Source organism: Podarcis liolepis, assembly GCF_965112155.1.
Source record: "Podarcis liolepis genome assembly, chromosome: 10".
In the NCBI taxonomy this organism is placed as follows: Eukaryota; Metazoa; Chordata; class Lepidosauria; order Squamata; family Lacertidae; genus Podarcis; species Podarcis liolepis.
In genome coordinates this window covers 41947244-41964655 of record NC_139562.1, presented here as the reverse complement: position 1 = coordinate 41964655, position 17412 = coordinate 41947244, and the positions used below count along the sequence as shown (strand labels likewise).

At 40.1% G+C, this 17412-nt stretch overlaps 1 protein-coding gene across 9 annotated transcripts in view; it reads left to right on the top strand.

The window, feature by feature from the left end:
* Positions 1-17412, top strand: part of NAV3 (neuron navigator 3) — a 426597-nt gene that overhangs the window by 275984 nt on the left and 133201 nt on the right. For 5 of the 9 annotated variants that reach the window (XM_083463072.1, XM_083463071.1, XM_083463070.1 and 2 more), the window contains 3 exons: positions 2803-2986; positions 12192-12260; positions 16851-16990. In XM_083463072.1, coding sequence (XP_083319198.1) covers positions 2803-2986; positions 12192-12260; positions 16851-16990 — 393 coding nt within the window. The remainder of the gene's footprint in view (positions 1-2802; positions 2987-12191; positions 12261-16850; positions 16991-17412) is intronic. The other 4 variants (XM_083463073.1, XM_083463074.1, XM_083463076.1 and 1 more) reach the window with 1 other exon arrangement.

Below are 17412 nucleotides of genomic sequence, written 5' to 3'. Positions count from 1 at the left end.
CTAGTCTGTTTGGAAATACTTAAAAAGCAATGGCTAACCTTCCATAGAATGATATAATTTATTAGGGTTTTATCTAATTCTGTAATTAAAAAAAAAAAACCCAAAACAGAAAAGCTCCAAAACCTATATGATACAGGATTGTGTTTCTCATTTATTCTGCCTTTTAAAAAAAGTAATAGTTTTTCCTGTCACAGCTGGATTTTTAAAGTCCGTTGTTTGATACAGTAGTAGCTTCCTTGTAATCATAGCCTTAGGCTACGCACACATGCTTGAGAGGGAAGCCTTGTTGGAGAGAACAGGATTTACTTGCCAGGAAACATGTTAAGAGTATATCTACAATTGCCTTTATTGTAAGTGAAGTGTGTCTGTGTGAAATGTTTTCCATCCATTTCAAAAATAAAAGAAATAAAAATACCGTATTTTTCGCCCCATAGGACGCACTTTTCCCCCTCCAAAAATGAAGGGGAAATCTGGGTGCGTCCTATGTAGCGAATGCAGGCTTTCGCTGAAGCTTGGAGAGCGAGACGGGTCGGTGCTCACCGACCCCTCTCGCTCTCCAGGCTTCAGGAAGACATCCGCAGCCTAGGCAGCCCTGCAGAAGTTCCCACAGGGCTGTCTAGGCTGCGGATAGCAGCCTGCTTCCCGGAGCGCCGGGCGCGCTGAAAGCAGAGTCGGCCATGACTGGACCTAATGGTCAGGGGTCCCTTTACACATTAATGCATAGCATGCAACTACATGCCATGCTTTTCTCTTATTAGCTGAGAACTGCAGCTAATGAATCTTGTTCTCTGGTGATCCTTAACGACACTTCATATTATGGAAGGGTCAGCTTCATACCTGTCTCCGAGTATAGGAAAGCATTTATGCTTGTTCATTTTAATGTGCTGTTTGCCGTGCTGTTAAGTGGATGATTCAACAAGATTCTGGTTAACAAATGGTTGGCGTTTCTGTGGAGCTGAAGCAATAGAGTCTGTTGTTCACATTCTTTTGCGTAGGAACCTGCATAACAAGTATAGAGAGAGGCTAGTTCTCCCTCTATAAAGCACATTTTCAGGGAATTTTGAAAGCCACATTGCTGAGAAGTTTGCAAAAAGATTGTATGTTGGCTGTTTGGGGGGGGTATTTTGATGTATTCATTTTAAAGCTTTATTTAGCTGTATGTTTCATTTTAACTAGCTGTATGTTTTATTTGTGTAATTTTTTTGAGTGATTTGTGTAATTTTATTGGTCTGCGGTCATAATAAACAGCAACAACTTTCATTGCCAGCGGAGGAGGCCAAATTGTTGTATGGATTGCATTGTGTAGGGAGGGAAGTTTATCCCTAGTCTGTTGAGCTATTCTCCCCTACCTACCCCAGATTAGCTCCCTGTGTAGCTACGAGGCTTAGGAAAACAAGATCTGATTCATACCATTGGGAACTTTTTTCTAAGTTGTGTAGCTGCCTGGACGATGATTGTCAGGGTGGTCATGCCTGGGAAGGGGAGGAAGAGAGAACCCCCCCCCTTCACTGCACATTACAATCCCAATAATGATCTGCCCCACATTAAAGGAAAACAAGGAGGCACAGGACCTTGCTGTGTTTCAAGTATAACATGTAGTTTGATTCATACTAATGTTTAAAACACTATATTATACAGTTTGGGCAGTATAAGAAAATGTAGGCAGCTGCCTTGTAATGCATTTTTCATGTAAGTCTGTTTTTTATCCATTTTTGCAAACCGCTTGAAATGTAGATGCTAATTATACTAATTGCGTTAGTTTACTTTCTGCACTTTTTTCCACACCCCTTTTTTCTTTGACCACTTTATTTACAAATGAAATTCTTCTAATAACATATTAATCATAAAAAATAAGAGGTTCATAATGTGGTTTCATACACACATTTATTAGGGAAGCAGAACTGGTGACCTTCATAAATTTCAGAATGGGAGCACAGGTGGGGAAAGAAGGCTTCAGATTATCAAACAGATTAACAGCAGCTGCTTCTGTAGCAAAGGCTAATTTATAAAAGGAGAGAGATAGGGCTGCACCTCTAGAACTCAGCCTGCTTGCTTGCTTGCTTGCTATGCCTTTGGGTGCAAAAGTTGGCTGTGGAGGGGCAAGTTGAGCTGAGTGCTCATGTGTGGAGATAGGGAGACAGAGCTAAGGTTGAACAGCCAAGCCCAGCTCCTCACTGTGTATGTGCTGGATGAGAGCATATAGGGTTGTGATGAAGCCAGATATTGACTCTCCTTGCTCTTGCTTGCGGGAGTCAAATAGGGGGCCCTCAAAAATTGTATCATGGTGAAATAGGAAGTGCTTACCTAGCTCATCTTGGACTGGTGCAAACCATTTCAGACATATAGAAGAACCTTTGGAATCTGCTTATCCAAAGCATCCAGTCTTCAGACTGATGGAGATCAAATTCTGCTGGGGTGAAACTTGGAAATAGACTTGAGTGGTGGGGTGACTGTCTACAATTCCGATGAGTTATAGATGGATCGGACTCACCTTTACAGATTCTTGTAGGCTCCCTCTGTTCCAGACCTCAGCTCTCCTCTGCCCCTTTCTGGAGTAGTAAGCTGTCTGTAGCTGCAGCAGTTGGGCCTTTCTGCAGGAAGGACACCATGTGAGGAGTGATAAAACATAACTAGCTTTACTAGCTATACTTGCAACCTCTAACTAACCTCCTTGCACATGAGGACCTGCATTTGGTAACTTCCTACAATGCATTGTCTATGGGTCTGCTGTTGAAGAGGATGTGGAAACTTCAAAGCATGCAGAGCAGAAGTCTAATTCTTATATTTTCTTCATTTTTTCAGAAATAAGGAATGGAAATTTGAAAGCCATTTTAGGGCTGTTTTTCAGTTTGTCTCGTTATAAACAGCAGCAACACCAACAACAGCAGTACTATCAGTCTTTGGTAGAGCTACAGCAGCACGTCTCTCATTCTTCACCTCCTGCTGATATTGGCCAGCCCAAAACACAGCAAGATATGCAGTCCAGGTAGGTCAGATAAAATATGCAATTAAAGTGCTTCCATGTTGTAATGGTTTTCAAGATCTCCTGAATGGGAAATAATTGTTTAGAAACCAATTCTAAATACTTGTCTACTTAGGAATTAATCCTAAATTCAATTTGACTGGGGAGTAGGTGTGCATCGCAGCCTTAGGTTGCATTCACACAGTTACTTTAACTTCTCTGTTGTTCCCAATAACAGTGGCATGAATGATATGGCGTGAGGAGTTGGGGAAACTTGTTAATTTATAAACAAATATCTTACACATTGAGGGGATCAACTTGTGAAATGTGAAATGACATACAGAGTAAAGAAATAAGAGTATGGATTCTTCTAACTCTTGTGTGTTGCAATGTTTGTTGTGAAAACATTACAGGGATAAGGCCTATTCTTCCCCTTCCTAGAGTTATTTTTACTACACAGAATAGCATGACTATGGCATAAATAGTGTAATACGGAAGTACTCTGGGCTGTCACTACACCATATAATTGAACATGATCTTCTCTGGTAGGGCAAGAAAGCACCCAGTTCTTAAGACACACCAGAGATTACTTTTCTGAATAATATGCACTGTTTGTTTACATTGCGTGTCGAGGTCCCCAGGGCCACCCCAATAACTCACACATCACACAGAATTTTTGTTTAAGATTTTTGGCATAATTTTGACCACAACTTTATTAAAATACAAATTTGTGAGTGGTTGCTTAGGCATTGGTTGCGACTATCTGCCCCCACCATGGGGGACAGACTGACATTCCGCACAATGCGAAAGTCAGAATAGGGGAATACACTTGGGGGTAACAACGGAGCAGGGAACCTGCCCTCACCCCAAATGCAACCAGGAGCTCATTGCTATGGCCCGAGCCCCCTTGACAGAGTGGACAAGCAATAGTTAGCCCCCGATTCCTTTAACGGAATCCCTCGCAGCAGCAGCATTAGAGGGGCAGGCACTCAACCTACCAAGGGCAGGCACTCAACCACTTCCCCTCAACCAACCAAACCATAAGCCAATGCCTAACCGTAACCTTACAAGTTGTGACGATTTGCTATGCAGTAGGCAAAAACCAAATGGCCCCAGCCAATCAGCCAGATGGACAAAATTCCTACCAGGCCCCTGCCCCAAGAGCAGACGACCCCATGACAGGCATAGCAAGGTCAAAGCGAACAACCCTAATTCTAGGGGGGGGGGGCAATCCAATGCACTGTCAAAAAGAGGAAGCCCTAGCCTCGTGCAAGGAGTTTTTAGCATTTCTGGCTGTCAATCAACAAATGGCAACATTAACTTCTTCCCAACAACAAGGGAAGCCCCAATCGCATCAGTGGCCAATGAACAATTAGCCCGCCCCCAACTTTGGAGTGTCCTGGCAGCCCCCACCGCAACACGTGCTCTCCATGAAGGAGAACACGCTTTCTTCTAAATGGAGTAATACACTCCTAAATTGCATTTATCTTTTAGTTTACTGAACATGGTTTGTAGAAGGTATAATAAATGGTAACTGGAAGTCTACTGACCTAGGCTTGTAAAGTACTCTGTTATATCACTGTTAGTGCTGTCTAGAAAATTCAAATCTGGATTATCAACAGAGGATAATCAACAGGATTTTATTTATACAGTGAAACATATTTCTCTAAATCATTCTGTAAGAATAGTAACACAACACAGAGATGATTAGACTTTGGTAAGCATGAACAAAGAATACACTTCATAACACTTAATATAATTCATGGTTAGAACAAATCTGCACATTTTGTGATATATATTTAATTGAATACAACATGTTGCTTTGTGTAAATTTTTCACTCATCTTCTTTTCAGTGCTTTTGAAGAGTAAGGAGTTGAATTAAAAAGTGTTTCTCACTCGTTTCTTTTTTCTGCTTTAGCTATTGAAATGCAATCTACAGTGGGATAGTTGGCAACAGGTGTGCACTGTTTTCCCAATGAAGCTTAAAATCATTAGGAAAAGTGCTTTGCGGCTCATGACACTATAATATTGCAATAACTACATTGGGTAGTATTTACATTGCAGTCAGTGTAGTTTCCCAAGGGGCAAGGGTTCTTTGCAAGAGGCTGGGGCCAAGTGGGAGGAAGAAACCCTCCTCCCTTTTACTGTGGCTGCAGCAGCATTGCCACTTCTGGCCTAGTTGGTAAGCGTGTTTTAAAAGGAAGATGAAAGGGTTGCATGGTGGGGTGACTGGGGGGAGTTGGGATGGGTTCAAGAGATACAGAGGAGGGTTTGGAGGATAAGCGAGGCTGAATTGTGATTGGCTTGGAAATGAACTGAATCATTTCCCAAAAATTGAATTGTTTTCCGTCATCCTAACATTTGCAGATAGTTTGTCTTAATTTGTGCATGAATGTGCATGTATAGTATTCATAGTGGACATTGCTGAAAATAGTTGTACTTGGTATACAGTATTATAATTAGAGTTGCATTGTTTGAGATGTATTCCCTGCCCTCCCCCAAAAAAGATAAAAGGAAAATTGAGATTCCTTATGTTACTTTGAATACCTTTCATCAGGTAGAATCATTTAATGTAATGACTGTAACTTTAAGAGTGCACAGTAAAAAGATGTCTCACACTGATCTTGATGTATTGGAATATGAAGATCTATTGAGCCATTCCTCGTGGTCCAATAAAATAGGGTAAAATGTGGCCTGGCACTATGGTTATGTTTCTCTGTGAGGGAGTGTAGATTGTAAAAACATTAATCAGAGTAATTAGCCTTTGCTTGGCCCTTGATCAGTGTAGATCTTTGTAGAGGCTGACAAGCACATGGGAAGTTCTCCACTGAGAAGAATGTGCACTTTCCAAAGGGTGGGGGGTGGGGGGAGATCACTTTGTCTGATGCACTAAGGAGAACTTGGATCAGGTATAGGCAAACTTGGCCCTCCAGATGTTTTGGGACTACAATTCCCACCATCCCTGACCACTGGTCCTGTTAGCTAGGGATGCTGGGAGTTGTAGTCCCAAAAATATTTGGAGGGCCGAGTTTGCCTATGCCTGTGTCTTGGATGGTAAAACAGAGAGGATGCATGAATTATTCAGTTTCCCCGTGAAATGTGCAAAGTAGGGACTTATTTTTGTTCAGATGCCAGTGGAGCTAACATATGATGTTTCTTCAGAGATGTGTGAATACATTCACACTTTGCATGTTCAAAGAAGGTGCAATGAGAGGAAGTTAGCATATTAATCTGCATCTGAGTAGCTTTGTATCTTTCCAGTGAGGAACCTTCTTTATATCCAGGCTGTTAATATTGCTGTGGTTGTCAAGGAGTTGTTGCAGTACAACTCCCATCTTCCTTAGACTGCAAAGGATGCCAAGGAGACAGGGATGATAGGAATTGTAGTTTAGCAACATCTGGAGGATATGTTGACTGCCCCAAATCCATCAAGATAAATATGAAAGGAAAGGGTGTTTTACAAGAGAGACATTTTGGCCATCAATAAGCCTTTGTTTCTGAGAAAGGAAAGAAAATAGTTATATTGAACACTTCTGCTGAATTCTCTTTTTCAACATTTCACTTGCGAGTTAGTCACGGATTCATTTTCGTTTATTTTACACATACACAAAGGTCACAGCACTGATGGCCTTTTTTATACCTGTCAGCAGAAATGCATGGCAACAATGATTATATTATATTTTATGATATATTTTGCTAGTGTGTTTCATCATTGCAGCATATATCTAAGCTTGCCATGGCGATGATCTTTCAACCACCCAGATGCTAAGGGAAAACACATGTAGATGAAAGTTCTGTCCCATTTGTGGATTAGTCGATAACTGATTTCAAGAAGCTGTCAGCAAAATTCCTAAATGCAGGCAAACCAACATTATCACATATAGAAATAGTGGTCGCAGCTTGACAGCCAGATGGATTTGCTTAATTCATTAAAGTTCACCCTGTGTTACTTTAGAAAAGCAAATATATTTGGCTGGTTGGTACTTAAGGCCATTTTTCACTATGGCTGGTTTTCTGTGGGTAATGTTTTACTTTGCTCTTTCACAAAAAAAAAAAAAAAAAGCAAAGGGAATAATGACTCTCACAGGACTAGCAGTTCTTGTGAGTTTTTCTGAAGCCAATCAACAGCCGGGTTCACATGTAACACTAGGACAAACCATGACTAAATGAGCAAACATACAACTGCATGGAGCAAAATTCACAGTTGTGCCCCTTCCTTGGTCTTCCTCCTGCTGCTCTTTTCAGAGCCAAGCCATAGTTTGGTTTAGCATTATGTCCAAGCCCAGTGTCATACCTTGGCTTGCTCCAGACAAGTCATGAACCATAGCTAAAGTTCATTTTTTATTTACTGCATGCTGTTTGTATCGGGAAGAACTACCAGTATCTGTTTTGTTTGGTATGAGCTTTTTTTAAATTGATTGATTGAGTGAATTGATCCTCATCCAGCCCATTATCACAGTGATTCAGCACATCTACCACCTCACCTGCTGGATAGTAAAAAGAAATAACAATTTTCCGTATTTATAGATTAGGTTCATTGAATGAATTGCTTTTATCATGGGTGGACTACCTGTGGCTCTCCAGATGTTGGAATCTAGCTCCCATCAGCCTCAGCCAGCATGGATAGAGGTCAAAGATTAAGGGTACTGGGTCCCCTCTGCCTACTCTTTGTTTCCTAATTTTGGTTATTAACTTTTAAGGTCTCAGTCAATAGGATAATCCATTTTCATTCTGTCCCATGAGTTTCCCTAGGAGCCTTTTGTGGTGGACTTTGTCCAATATGTCTAACATATCCAAGTACATTGTACTGACTGGTACTGACTGGTTCTGATGTTGTAGTCTTTAAGGAAGGAGTCGAATGCAGTAGGAAACCCAACCAGATGTTGACAGACTACAGCCCCCATTATCCATGACTGTTGTCAATACTCCCTGGGGTTGCTGAAAGCCTGGAACCTTTACATTTTTTGGGTGGGGGCACAGGTTCCTACACCTCAACATGCACATATTAAATAAACAAAATAACTACTAGGATTACAATTATGACTGTGTGCATAAATACTGTTACAAACTTGACTGTTTGGAGGATGTTACTTGTAGACAAATTTATCCAGCAGGACAGAGGCTGTAGCCAATTCCTGGCTTCCCTAGGCAGGGGCTGGGAAGGGATGACTATTTGAAACCCTGAAGAGCCACTGCCAAGCAGTTGTGTAGACAATATGGAGCTAGGTAAAGTAATGGCCTTACAACAGAGGGCTCTTTTCCTCATGTCTTGGCTAGGCATTTAGTTGGTTGCTGTGAATGCTGGACTGTGTTGAGATCAACAACTGTCATGTGCAAGATAAGCAAAGCAATTTTACTCTGCGTCCACCAGTTTGTGCATTTTGGCTCTTGCTAATTTTGCCAAGTAGCAGGACAATGTTGGCATTTCTAAAGCATTCCTGTTTCTTGCGATAACCTCTGTGGCACTCAGTTGTCTCCAGTATAATTGTTCTGTGAACATGAATGTAAGATACGAGTTCACATGCAGATCTGGTAATGGTATGCATTCTTATTATTTTGTTTTGAATACTGTCTCTTGCCATATATTTTTCCCTCAGTGACATAACCATATCTAGGTTGGTGTAGTTTTTACAGTGCATAATATTTTCATATTGTATCACTTTTATATAAGCTATGCATGTGAGATCTCATTAAAAGTGTTGGAAATTAAAAGAGAAAAATAATATGCTTAAGTTTTTTTGAGCTTTATGGTTAGTTTGGGGATTTTTTTCTCATATAAGACAAAATTGCTCCTACAATTAACAACATATTTGACTTTTCAGATCATTGGCATATCTGCATTGCTTTGCAACCTGTTTTTAATCCAATAAAGGACTATTTGCTTTATTACCCAAGGCTTCAATAATAAATCACAGGCTTCACTATTAGCTTTAGTATTCACCACAGGCTAGTATTCTTCCCTTATGATTCTTGATGACATGAGTTTAGTGGTGTCTGTTGATGAAATGAGTAGTCTATTGCACTGCAATCTAAACTTTTTCTCCCTCAAGTCACTTTTCAGTAAGTAGCTAGCTGCCTTTGTGAGTCACTCAAAGTACTTTTTCCATTTTCCACATAGAACCATTCTTGCTTCCAGGAAGAGACTGGGGAATAATGCCAGCCTATCACATAGAAACTAATAGTCATCATTTTTATATTCATAATGCCAAGTGATTTGGCTTACACCAAAATTGCAGCCCTTTTTACTTGTTTCACTTTTCCAACAGGCAAGCATAGCCTCAAAGTGAATGCTGTTCCAAGTTGTCAGCCTTGCCTCTCCTATTCACCCCTTATCTCCACTCCATATTACCATCTCATGCTGCTGCTGGGGAAAATTAACAAAGTCCAGACAAAACTTTGACCATGCCCATTGATTTCTCTTTCTCTGACAGTTTCCAGAGTTCACCCCTCAATATTAGTGTGAAGGGAGAACTTGCTTAATCAAAAAGGGTAATTTTCTTGCCAAGTAACAAATCCAACATTACAACTTTGCCAAAAGTTCTTTTGATAGTTCAAAATGTTGAAGTATCTTCAAATTTAAACTTGCAGTATTGTGAGGCTGTCTGAGTGCTTTTAAACCATTTTATTTAACTTCTTTAAATGTAGAAGCCCCTTTTAGGAGACTAGGGAGCACATAATTTAAAAGTAGGCCCAGAAATGTCCCTGGAAATGGCACTTACGTCATAATGTAACATTTATTTCCTGATGCTTAATTGGGCTGTGTGCGTAAAATAGTTGCCTCCATAGGTCCATGTGGACAGTCTTCTTTCTTCCTCTGCATGTTCCCTGAAAAATAAATAATGCTATTTGATCACATTGAACCATTTCCAGGGGCATTTCTAGCCCTGCTTTGAAAGTGGGTGGCAAGAACCAGTAGCAGTCGGCAGGATGGCACAGACTGGAATGGTTTGCTGATTTGGCTTCCCAATGTTGCATGTTGAGACCAGTTACTGAGAAGGGGATGAGCAGGCCATAGATGGGGAGTTCAGCACAGTGCAAGTGTAATGGCAGGAGCGTCAGAGTGGCTCCACTGCTGCTGCCATATCAACCTCCCTCTTGGTGATGACAGTGATGTGCAGCATTGGGAAAGTGAAGTCAACAAAACTGTCCTACCCACAGTCCCTCACTAGCCACTACTGGCAAGAAGTATGCTTCCTAGTCTGCCAGAGAGACTTTGACATAGTTCATTGGAATTACGTTACATTCAGGAATTATGAACAAATGGAATTTGACTTCCAAATGGACAAATGCTGAGTTTCAACAGCATCACTAATCAGTATATGTGAACTTGGTTCCAAATCCCTGGATTGCAGCAGTATTTTCTCTGATGCTGTTAATACTAGCTGTGCAGTGCTAGGACAATCTAGATGAAGCCCAGCTCTGCACCACCTTATTGCGGTCTTCCCATTCTGCATTCCCCCCCATTGTGTTGTTCTTGCAAGCTCTCACTTGTGTAACGGGAAAAGTCAGGCACCTGTGGCATGAAGGATTCAGTCTTGTGATTCCCAACTGTAATAAGTCATACAGTCCAGCAACAGTTTCACAAAGTTATAAGTGGTCTAGTTACATCCCTTGTCATATATTCCTGCCCAAATCACATCACATCACTTGTCACTATCATCACCTCTTAGAATTAACCATGCTATGTTCTTTACTAACACCAGCACCTTCCTTTGATTTTCATTTTGTGCATCATTGCTATGCATGTTTCAAGTATAGGCTGTGCTTACAGAACACATCGTCATTGTGTCCATGTTTCCCAGCCAGTAGTGTTGAACAGTAACAGTGGGACAAATGTGTCATAATATAATGAGAAAGTAGATTTGTTTGCTACACAATGTCATTCTGGTTAGTTCTTCTCACACAAAAAGTTGATTTTAGTAAAACAGCCCTAAAATGCTGTATAAAATCTTTAATGTGCTTTTTAATGAAGTTTGACGGTAACACATGGTCCCCATTAATACTTTTGGGTGTCCTTGTGAAGCAGGAATGGGCAAACTGCAGCCCACCAGATGTTGCTGGATTAAAGCTCCCATCATCCATAACTACTGGCCCTGCTGGTTGGAGCTGATTGAGGTTGGAGTCCAAGAACATCTGGAAGCCACAAGTTTCCCATCCCAATAAATAATGGCTTTCTTCAGCAAAGATGATACCCTCAATTAGTGTTGAAAGTGGATGCTTAGATAAAATTTTATGGCATCTACTGCAAAGTTCAGTGCCAGTATTTGTATCTGCAATAAGCTCTGAGTTTGCTTAGCAATGATACATCTTGAGTTTTAACCCAGCTAGAATGTTGACAGTTTACCATGGTCAACATAAAGAACAATATTACAGAAACAAAAGTAGTATCTCCAGTCCCCCACTCACTCCTTTCTGATCCTGAATAAAAAAAAAGCAAGATTTAAACAAGAACATTCTGCCAGAGATTACCATGTGGGGCTGGCAGTTGTGAGTTTTACTTATTCTTATTCACACAAGCAATACATGCCCACCAAATCTCAATAAAATCATTGTCTTTTTTTCCATCTAAAGCTTGTTTGGTAAATCTCTCTATAGGAACAATTGACCAGATTTGTTGGCGCCCACAGTCTTTAGATAAATTGTCGAAGTTCTTCCAGTTGTGTGCAACTGAATGCCAATTGAAATGTTCCTGTTCTCCCCATCAAAAATGGCTAACAGAGCTAATTGGGTGCAAAGACTGTTGAGTAATCTCTTGTAAGAATGTCTTTTAAACCACGTGTATAGCTTCTAATAACCACCACATAAGGTAGAAGGCTCCAGCCTAGCGACATTTCCTTCAACAGTGTGGTGAAAATAGAGAACCACCTGTGTAAGATCTTAAATGTTATTTCTTTAGTCTTAGGAAATACAGATAATAGAGGTTTCTTAGTACACACATTGCAGCAGTCTGTCCAGTCCAATTCCTTTCCCACATCTTACTCCCATAGGTTTTACCACTCTGGGAAACTGTGGATGGGACAGTTTACAATGCCTTGCATTACAACATAGTCCGTACTTTGAAAACTCATGGTATAATCATTACATTTAATGCATTCTTTGATTAATTTGTTTTCTATCCATGTTCTATTTGCATAACATTAAGTCATCATTTGGTGGTAAGTTTTTGCTTTTTATGCATATTCAAAAAAAAAATTCGTTAATTCAATTTCTCTGTTTCTTCTCATACAGTCTGACAGCCAGATATGCAACTCAGTCTAATCACAGTGGAATTGCAACCAGTCAAAAAAAGCCTTCTAGGTCAGTTAACATCTCTAATTTATTGCTTGCTAGTGATACTTAATGGAGTCACTGCCCACTGGCATTTTATTCTTTAAACCACAGTAGACATTCAACCCTTTATCACCATATCTTTTAAATGCAAGCTTTGCATAATTTTTAGTTGGCCAGTGGAAAAGCCTTGCCCAAGACTGCAAAAATAACAGCTTTGTATAATAGCTGTAGGGATATCTGTGTGTTGCAACTTAGCATACCGTATGTAAAATAATTGATTTAAATGAGCTGTCAAGTTTCTAGAGGGATTTTAGTGCTCTTATGCTTCTTGCTCAACACACAGACTAGAGACAGACTTGAAGCATATTATTTAGCTCTGCCACAGGGGAAACTTTGCGTCTGAACTGTTGATAGAGAATCATACAATGAAATCCACACTGTCATTCCTACCCACATTGCCCCTTACTCTTTGCCAACTTCTGCTGTGCCTCCTCTGCCTGTCTGGAAAAAAAATAACAACCTATCATGCACTTGGGTGCCTGAGCTGGGAAGCATCCCATTTCAGGTACTTGGCTAAATAAAGCTTTGTGGCTTTTAATCAGCTGAAGAAGGCTAGCAGCGAGTGAATGATCAAAAAAAGGGGTGTAGTAGTCAAGGACATATATTGGCTCAGTTGTAACATCACAGCACCACTGCAAGCTCTGTATTCAGATTATGTCTGTCTGCTCCCATAATTTGGTTCACAAGTGAGTATAAATTCTACTAATCAGTTTTTCAGTTTATTGGCCCAGTTCAATAGAGCAGAAATTGAACTGTATGATACTGTTTATCTTGGTGGAAAACAACTGTAAATTTTAAAATGTAAGCATGTTCAGGAGGGTTGTTAGTGTGGGAAAGGATTAGAACAATAATGCTAAAACTTCACCTTTTGGATCCCTTCTTTATTGCATTGATTAGACTGCCGCTTAAAACATCCCATAAGTTATTGTCAGAATCTGTCTAGTGCAGACCATTCTCGCCTATATTCCTCATTGCTAGTGTAGAGATTGGGGTCTGCTGCTCATTTTATGTAAGTTGAACCCTAGAATGTGGATATCACATGCAGCCTGGGCACTGCAAGGGTAATATAGTAAGACCAGAAAAGCAATGAGTGAGTATTTATGCCTTTATCAGTCTTTTCATTGAGGGAGCCCTGACAGGAAGGGCTGTAACACAGTGGTAAAAGCACATAGAGTTTCCAGGCAGGGCTAGTAAATATTCTGAAGCTCTCAGCCATTGCTAGCCAGTGTAGATGATACTGAATTAAAAGGTCTGACTCAGTGCTACAGCTTCCTATGAAAATAGTTTAAGAACCACTTGGGTAGAATAATTAGCACTGCTTCAGCCTGAAATGTATTTAATAAAGTATTGTGTGAAATTTCTACTGTTAGGGACAACTTTTGTTTGTGTGGAGCTAGGAATTAAATGAATTGAAACAATGAATTGTCTTTAAATGAAACAAAATCTTAGTCTTAGATGGCTTGCATGTTGATTGCCTGTTCTACCTCCGCCATTGATTGTGACTTCTCTATTATAAACACTAAAATCTGTGCATTTACTTCCTAAAGGAGGACTCCTAGCTCCTCTTGTTTTGTTCAGTCCGTGTTGATTATGTGTAGTTAAAAAATGAAACTGTTCACATTATTTGCTTTGCAGTTCATTGCTAACAATGAACTATCAGCTGTGTAATCCAATGTATGGCATCAGTTTTCTATTGTAAGCTGAACTGCTGGTGATAGCCTGGAATGAGCTATACCAAAGCACAGTTGTTGTGCACCTGTGGTCATAGGTTTTCAGTCTGCATTTATTGTAGGCTCTCTTGTCTCCTTCACAATTCATCATGTCTGGGCTCTAACAACTGTTTCTTGTCTAATGATATAAATTTATAACAGTGTTTGCACATTTTTGACCAGAAGTATGTTCCTTGTGAATTACCTGTTCCTTTATACTTTGCATTTCCTTTGTTGCTTAAATGATTCTGTGGGAGAATGACTGGAAATGGAATGAATTGTGTGTGTGTGTGTGTGTGTGTGTGTGTGTGAGAGAGAGAGAGAGAGAGAGAGAGAGAGAGGCAATAGCCTTGAGATCTGTTTTCAAGTATAACGAAGGCCCTTTTGGGCTGTTTCCCGCCTCATTTTCTTAACTGGAATATAGGGAGGGAAGTACCTGAGAAATATGGTTATTAATACAGTGGTACCTCGGGTTGCAGACACTTCAGGTTACAGACGCTTTAGGTTACAGACTCCGCTAACCCAGAAATAGTACCTCAAGTTAAGAACTTTGCTTCAGGATAAGAACAGAAATCATGTGGCGGTGGTGAGAGGCCCCATTAGCTAAAGTGGTACCTCAGGTTAAGAACAGACCTCCAGAATGAATTAAGTTCTTAACCCGAGGTACCACTGTACAAGCAACTGAATTTAAACATGCATTTTTGTATATTTGTAAATTGACTGGATCAGTAGCCATAGATTTGTTGTTGTTGTTGTTGTTGTTAATTGAATTTGTATACCACCCTTCATCTGAAGATCACAGAGTGGTTCACAATATAAAATGAGAACCCAAAATACACAATAAAGCATAAACAAGCCAATAACATCCCTCCCACAAACACATTTAAAAGCCCATAGATCAGCCAAAGGTCTGGTTCTAGAGAAACATTTTTGCCTGGCGGTATCTAAAGGTATGTAATGAGGGTGCCAAGTGAGCCTCCCTGGGGACACCATTCCAAAGGGGGGGGGGCAACACAGAAAATGCTTTTTCTGGTGTTGCCACCCTCCAAACCTCTCATGGAGGAGGCACATGAAGAAGGGTTTCAAATGATTATTGCAGGGTTGGGTTGAGGTGGGCCATATGGGGACAGACGGTCCTTGAAATATTTCAGTTCTGAGCCATGAAGGCTTCATTGGTCAAAAGCAGCACTATGAATTGGGCCTGAATACTAACTGGCAGCTACTGCAGTTGGGGCAGGATCAGTGTAATTTAATCAAACTGTCTTCCCTCGATGAGCAATTTCACTGCCAACTTATGCACCAGTTGAAGTTTCCAACCCATTTTCAGAGGTAGCCCTTCATATCCAGTGCTAGTTTTCTAGAAAAGGAGGTGCCAGAACTCACCATGAATGCCTCCCTTGTTCTCTTATAATGGCAATGGCACCCACCTGAGAGGTGCTGGAACTGAGTTCCAGTGACTTCCAGCTGAAAAAAAGCCCTGTATATAAAGTGTTGCAGTAATCTAATCTAGTGGTTACTTGAGCATAAACAACAGGTGTTAGGCTATCCCCATCCAGATAGGGGCACAGCTGGGACCCCAGTCAAAGCTGACAGCAAAGTACCCCTAAGTTATGCGCCGGTGCCCTCAGAGGTCTAGGGAACCACTCACTAACAGTGCCCCAGTCTTACCTGGATTTTATAGGCCATGATAAAGTTTTGTATGCTTAGATTTGCTGACAGTGCAGACTCCAAAGGAACAGGCCAACAGCCAGAATAAACTAAAAAGTAACATGGATTATTAGACATCTAACATCGCAATTTTCCAGTTGCCTACTTCACAAAGTGGTGACCTGCATAGATAGAGATATAGTGGTTAAACAACTGCAGTTTTATATTGAAATATGCTCTCTTGATGTGCCACTATAGTAAGCAAAGCCCTTTCTTAAACAAATGCCCCCTTTCATTTTCTTCTTGCATTTTCTCCCCCTGTGGCAGCTATTAGCATTTCACAATGCAAATGTTTGAAATATCGTAAACTAGTAACACCTACTTCTAGGTAACATTCACAATCCTGATTTAACCTGTCATTAAGTCTGTTGAGGTACCAACTGTGTGCATTGAACTAGAGCAAATTATTTTTATTGGCAGCTTGTAAGACAACACAACACTGCTTAATCTCCACACCAGACAATCAAATCAAAATAATTACAATGTGAGTCTGTACTTATTGCAGAGAGTGGCATCTTTATTGTTAACTCTGATACCCAGGATATTTCAGATGGTGGCAGCAAATACCAACAAGTGAAATATGTAGCCTGAGCAGATCACTTTAATTCAAGAGTAATGAAGATGTGAGCAATGTAAAATGTTGAATTTCTCATCTTACCATCTAATGCCTTCTGCAGATATCTGAGTTTCTGGAATAAAAGAAGAAATAAAGCACTCGTGGAGTACAGTGCTTATTTACAAAACTGTGTTTAGAGTATATATTTCCACTAAACTGTATTCCATGGGTTGTTTTAGCTTTGTTATATTTATCTTAGAAATATATGGAACTGAAATATTTGAATAAAACAGTTGTATGGCTCCTGGAAAAACATGGGTGAATCTTTTTTGCAGTGTAAATGGAAAATGCAAAGGATCCTTATATGTTTGTCTCTGACTGTATATATCATATTTTCCCTCTTTTGTACCGTTTAAGGTGTTCCTTTTGTCCATGGTCTAACTAACCATTAATTATGTTGTTGTTCATTGTCATTACCTTCCTTAAAACCATTGTTGATCAGCTCTGTGAATTTATTCTGCAACTGAAAAGTTAACTGTCTCATATGCACTTGCAAGAAATTCATTTCTGACTGTGCTATTCTAGGCTTCCCGGGCCCTCAAGGGTGCCAGCTGCAGGCAGCAGTACCAAAGTCCAGGGAGCCTCAAATTTAAATCGGAGAAGTCAGAGCTTTAATAGCATTGACAAAAACAAGCCTCCACAATATGCAAATGGAAATGAAAAAGGTAAGTGTTTGAATGGATGGCAGGCTTACTGAGCATACAAATCTGTAAAGGTTCTACACAAGTCAGGAAAAAAAAGATGAAATGTTTAAAATACTAATTCTGAAATATAAGTAGAATATAATTGTTGAGTTTTCAATTGGGCTCTCAGGATCCTTTTATTTCTGGCAAAAGATGTCTAACGTTTTGAGCTGCAGTTGGATATATATAAATTTTCTGCAGCTGTTTTTGGGGCGTAGATTTCAGTCCTAAGCAGTGGAAACTTCATAAAATCTGACACTCGGTGATGGCTCAGTTTTGAATGTAGTCTTAAAGCATCCTGCATCAAGGATGATACTTGCAGCATCTCTTCTGCACTTGTGGTAAATTATATACCTTCTGCTTTCAGGAATATCATTCTTGCATATATTCAGTCACTGAAATAT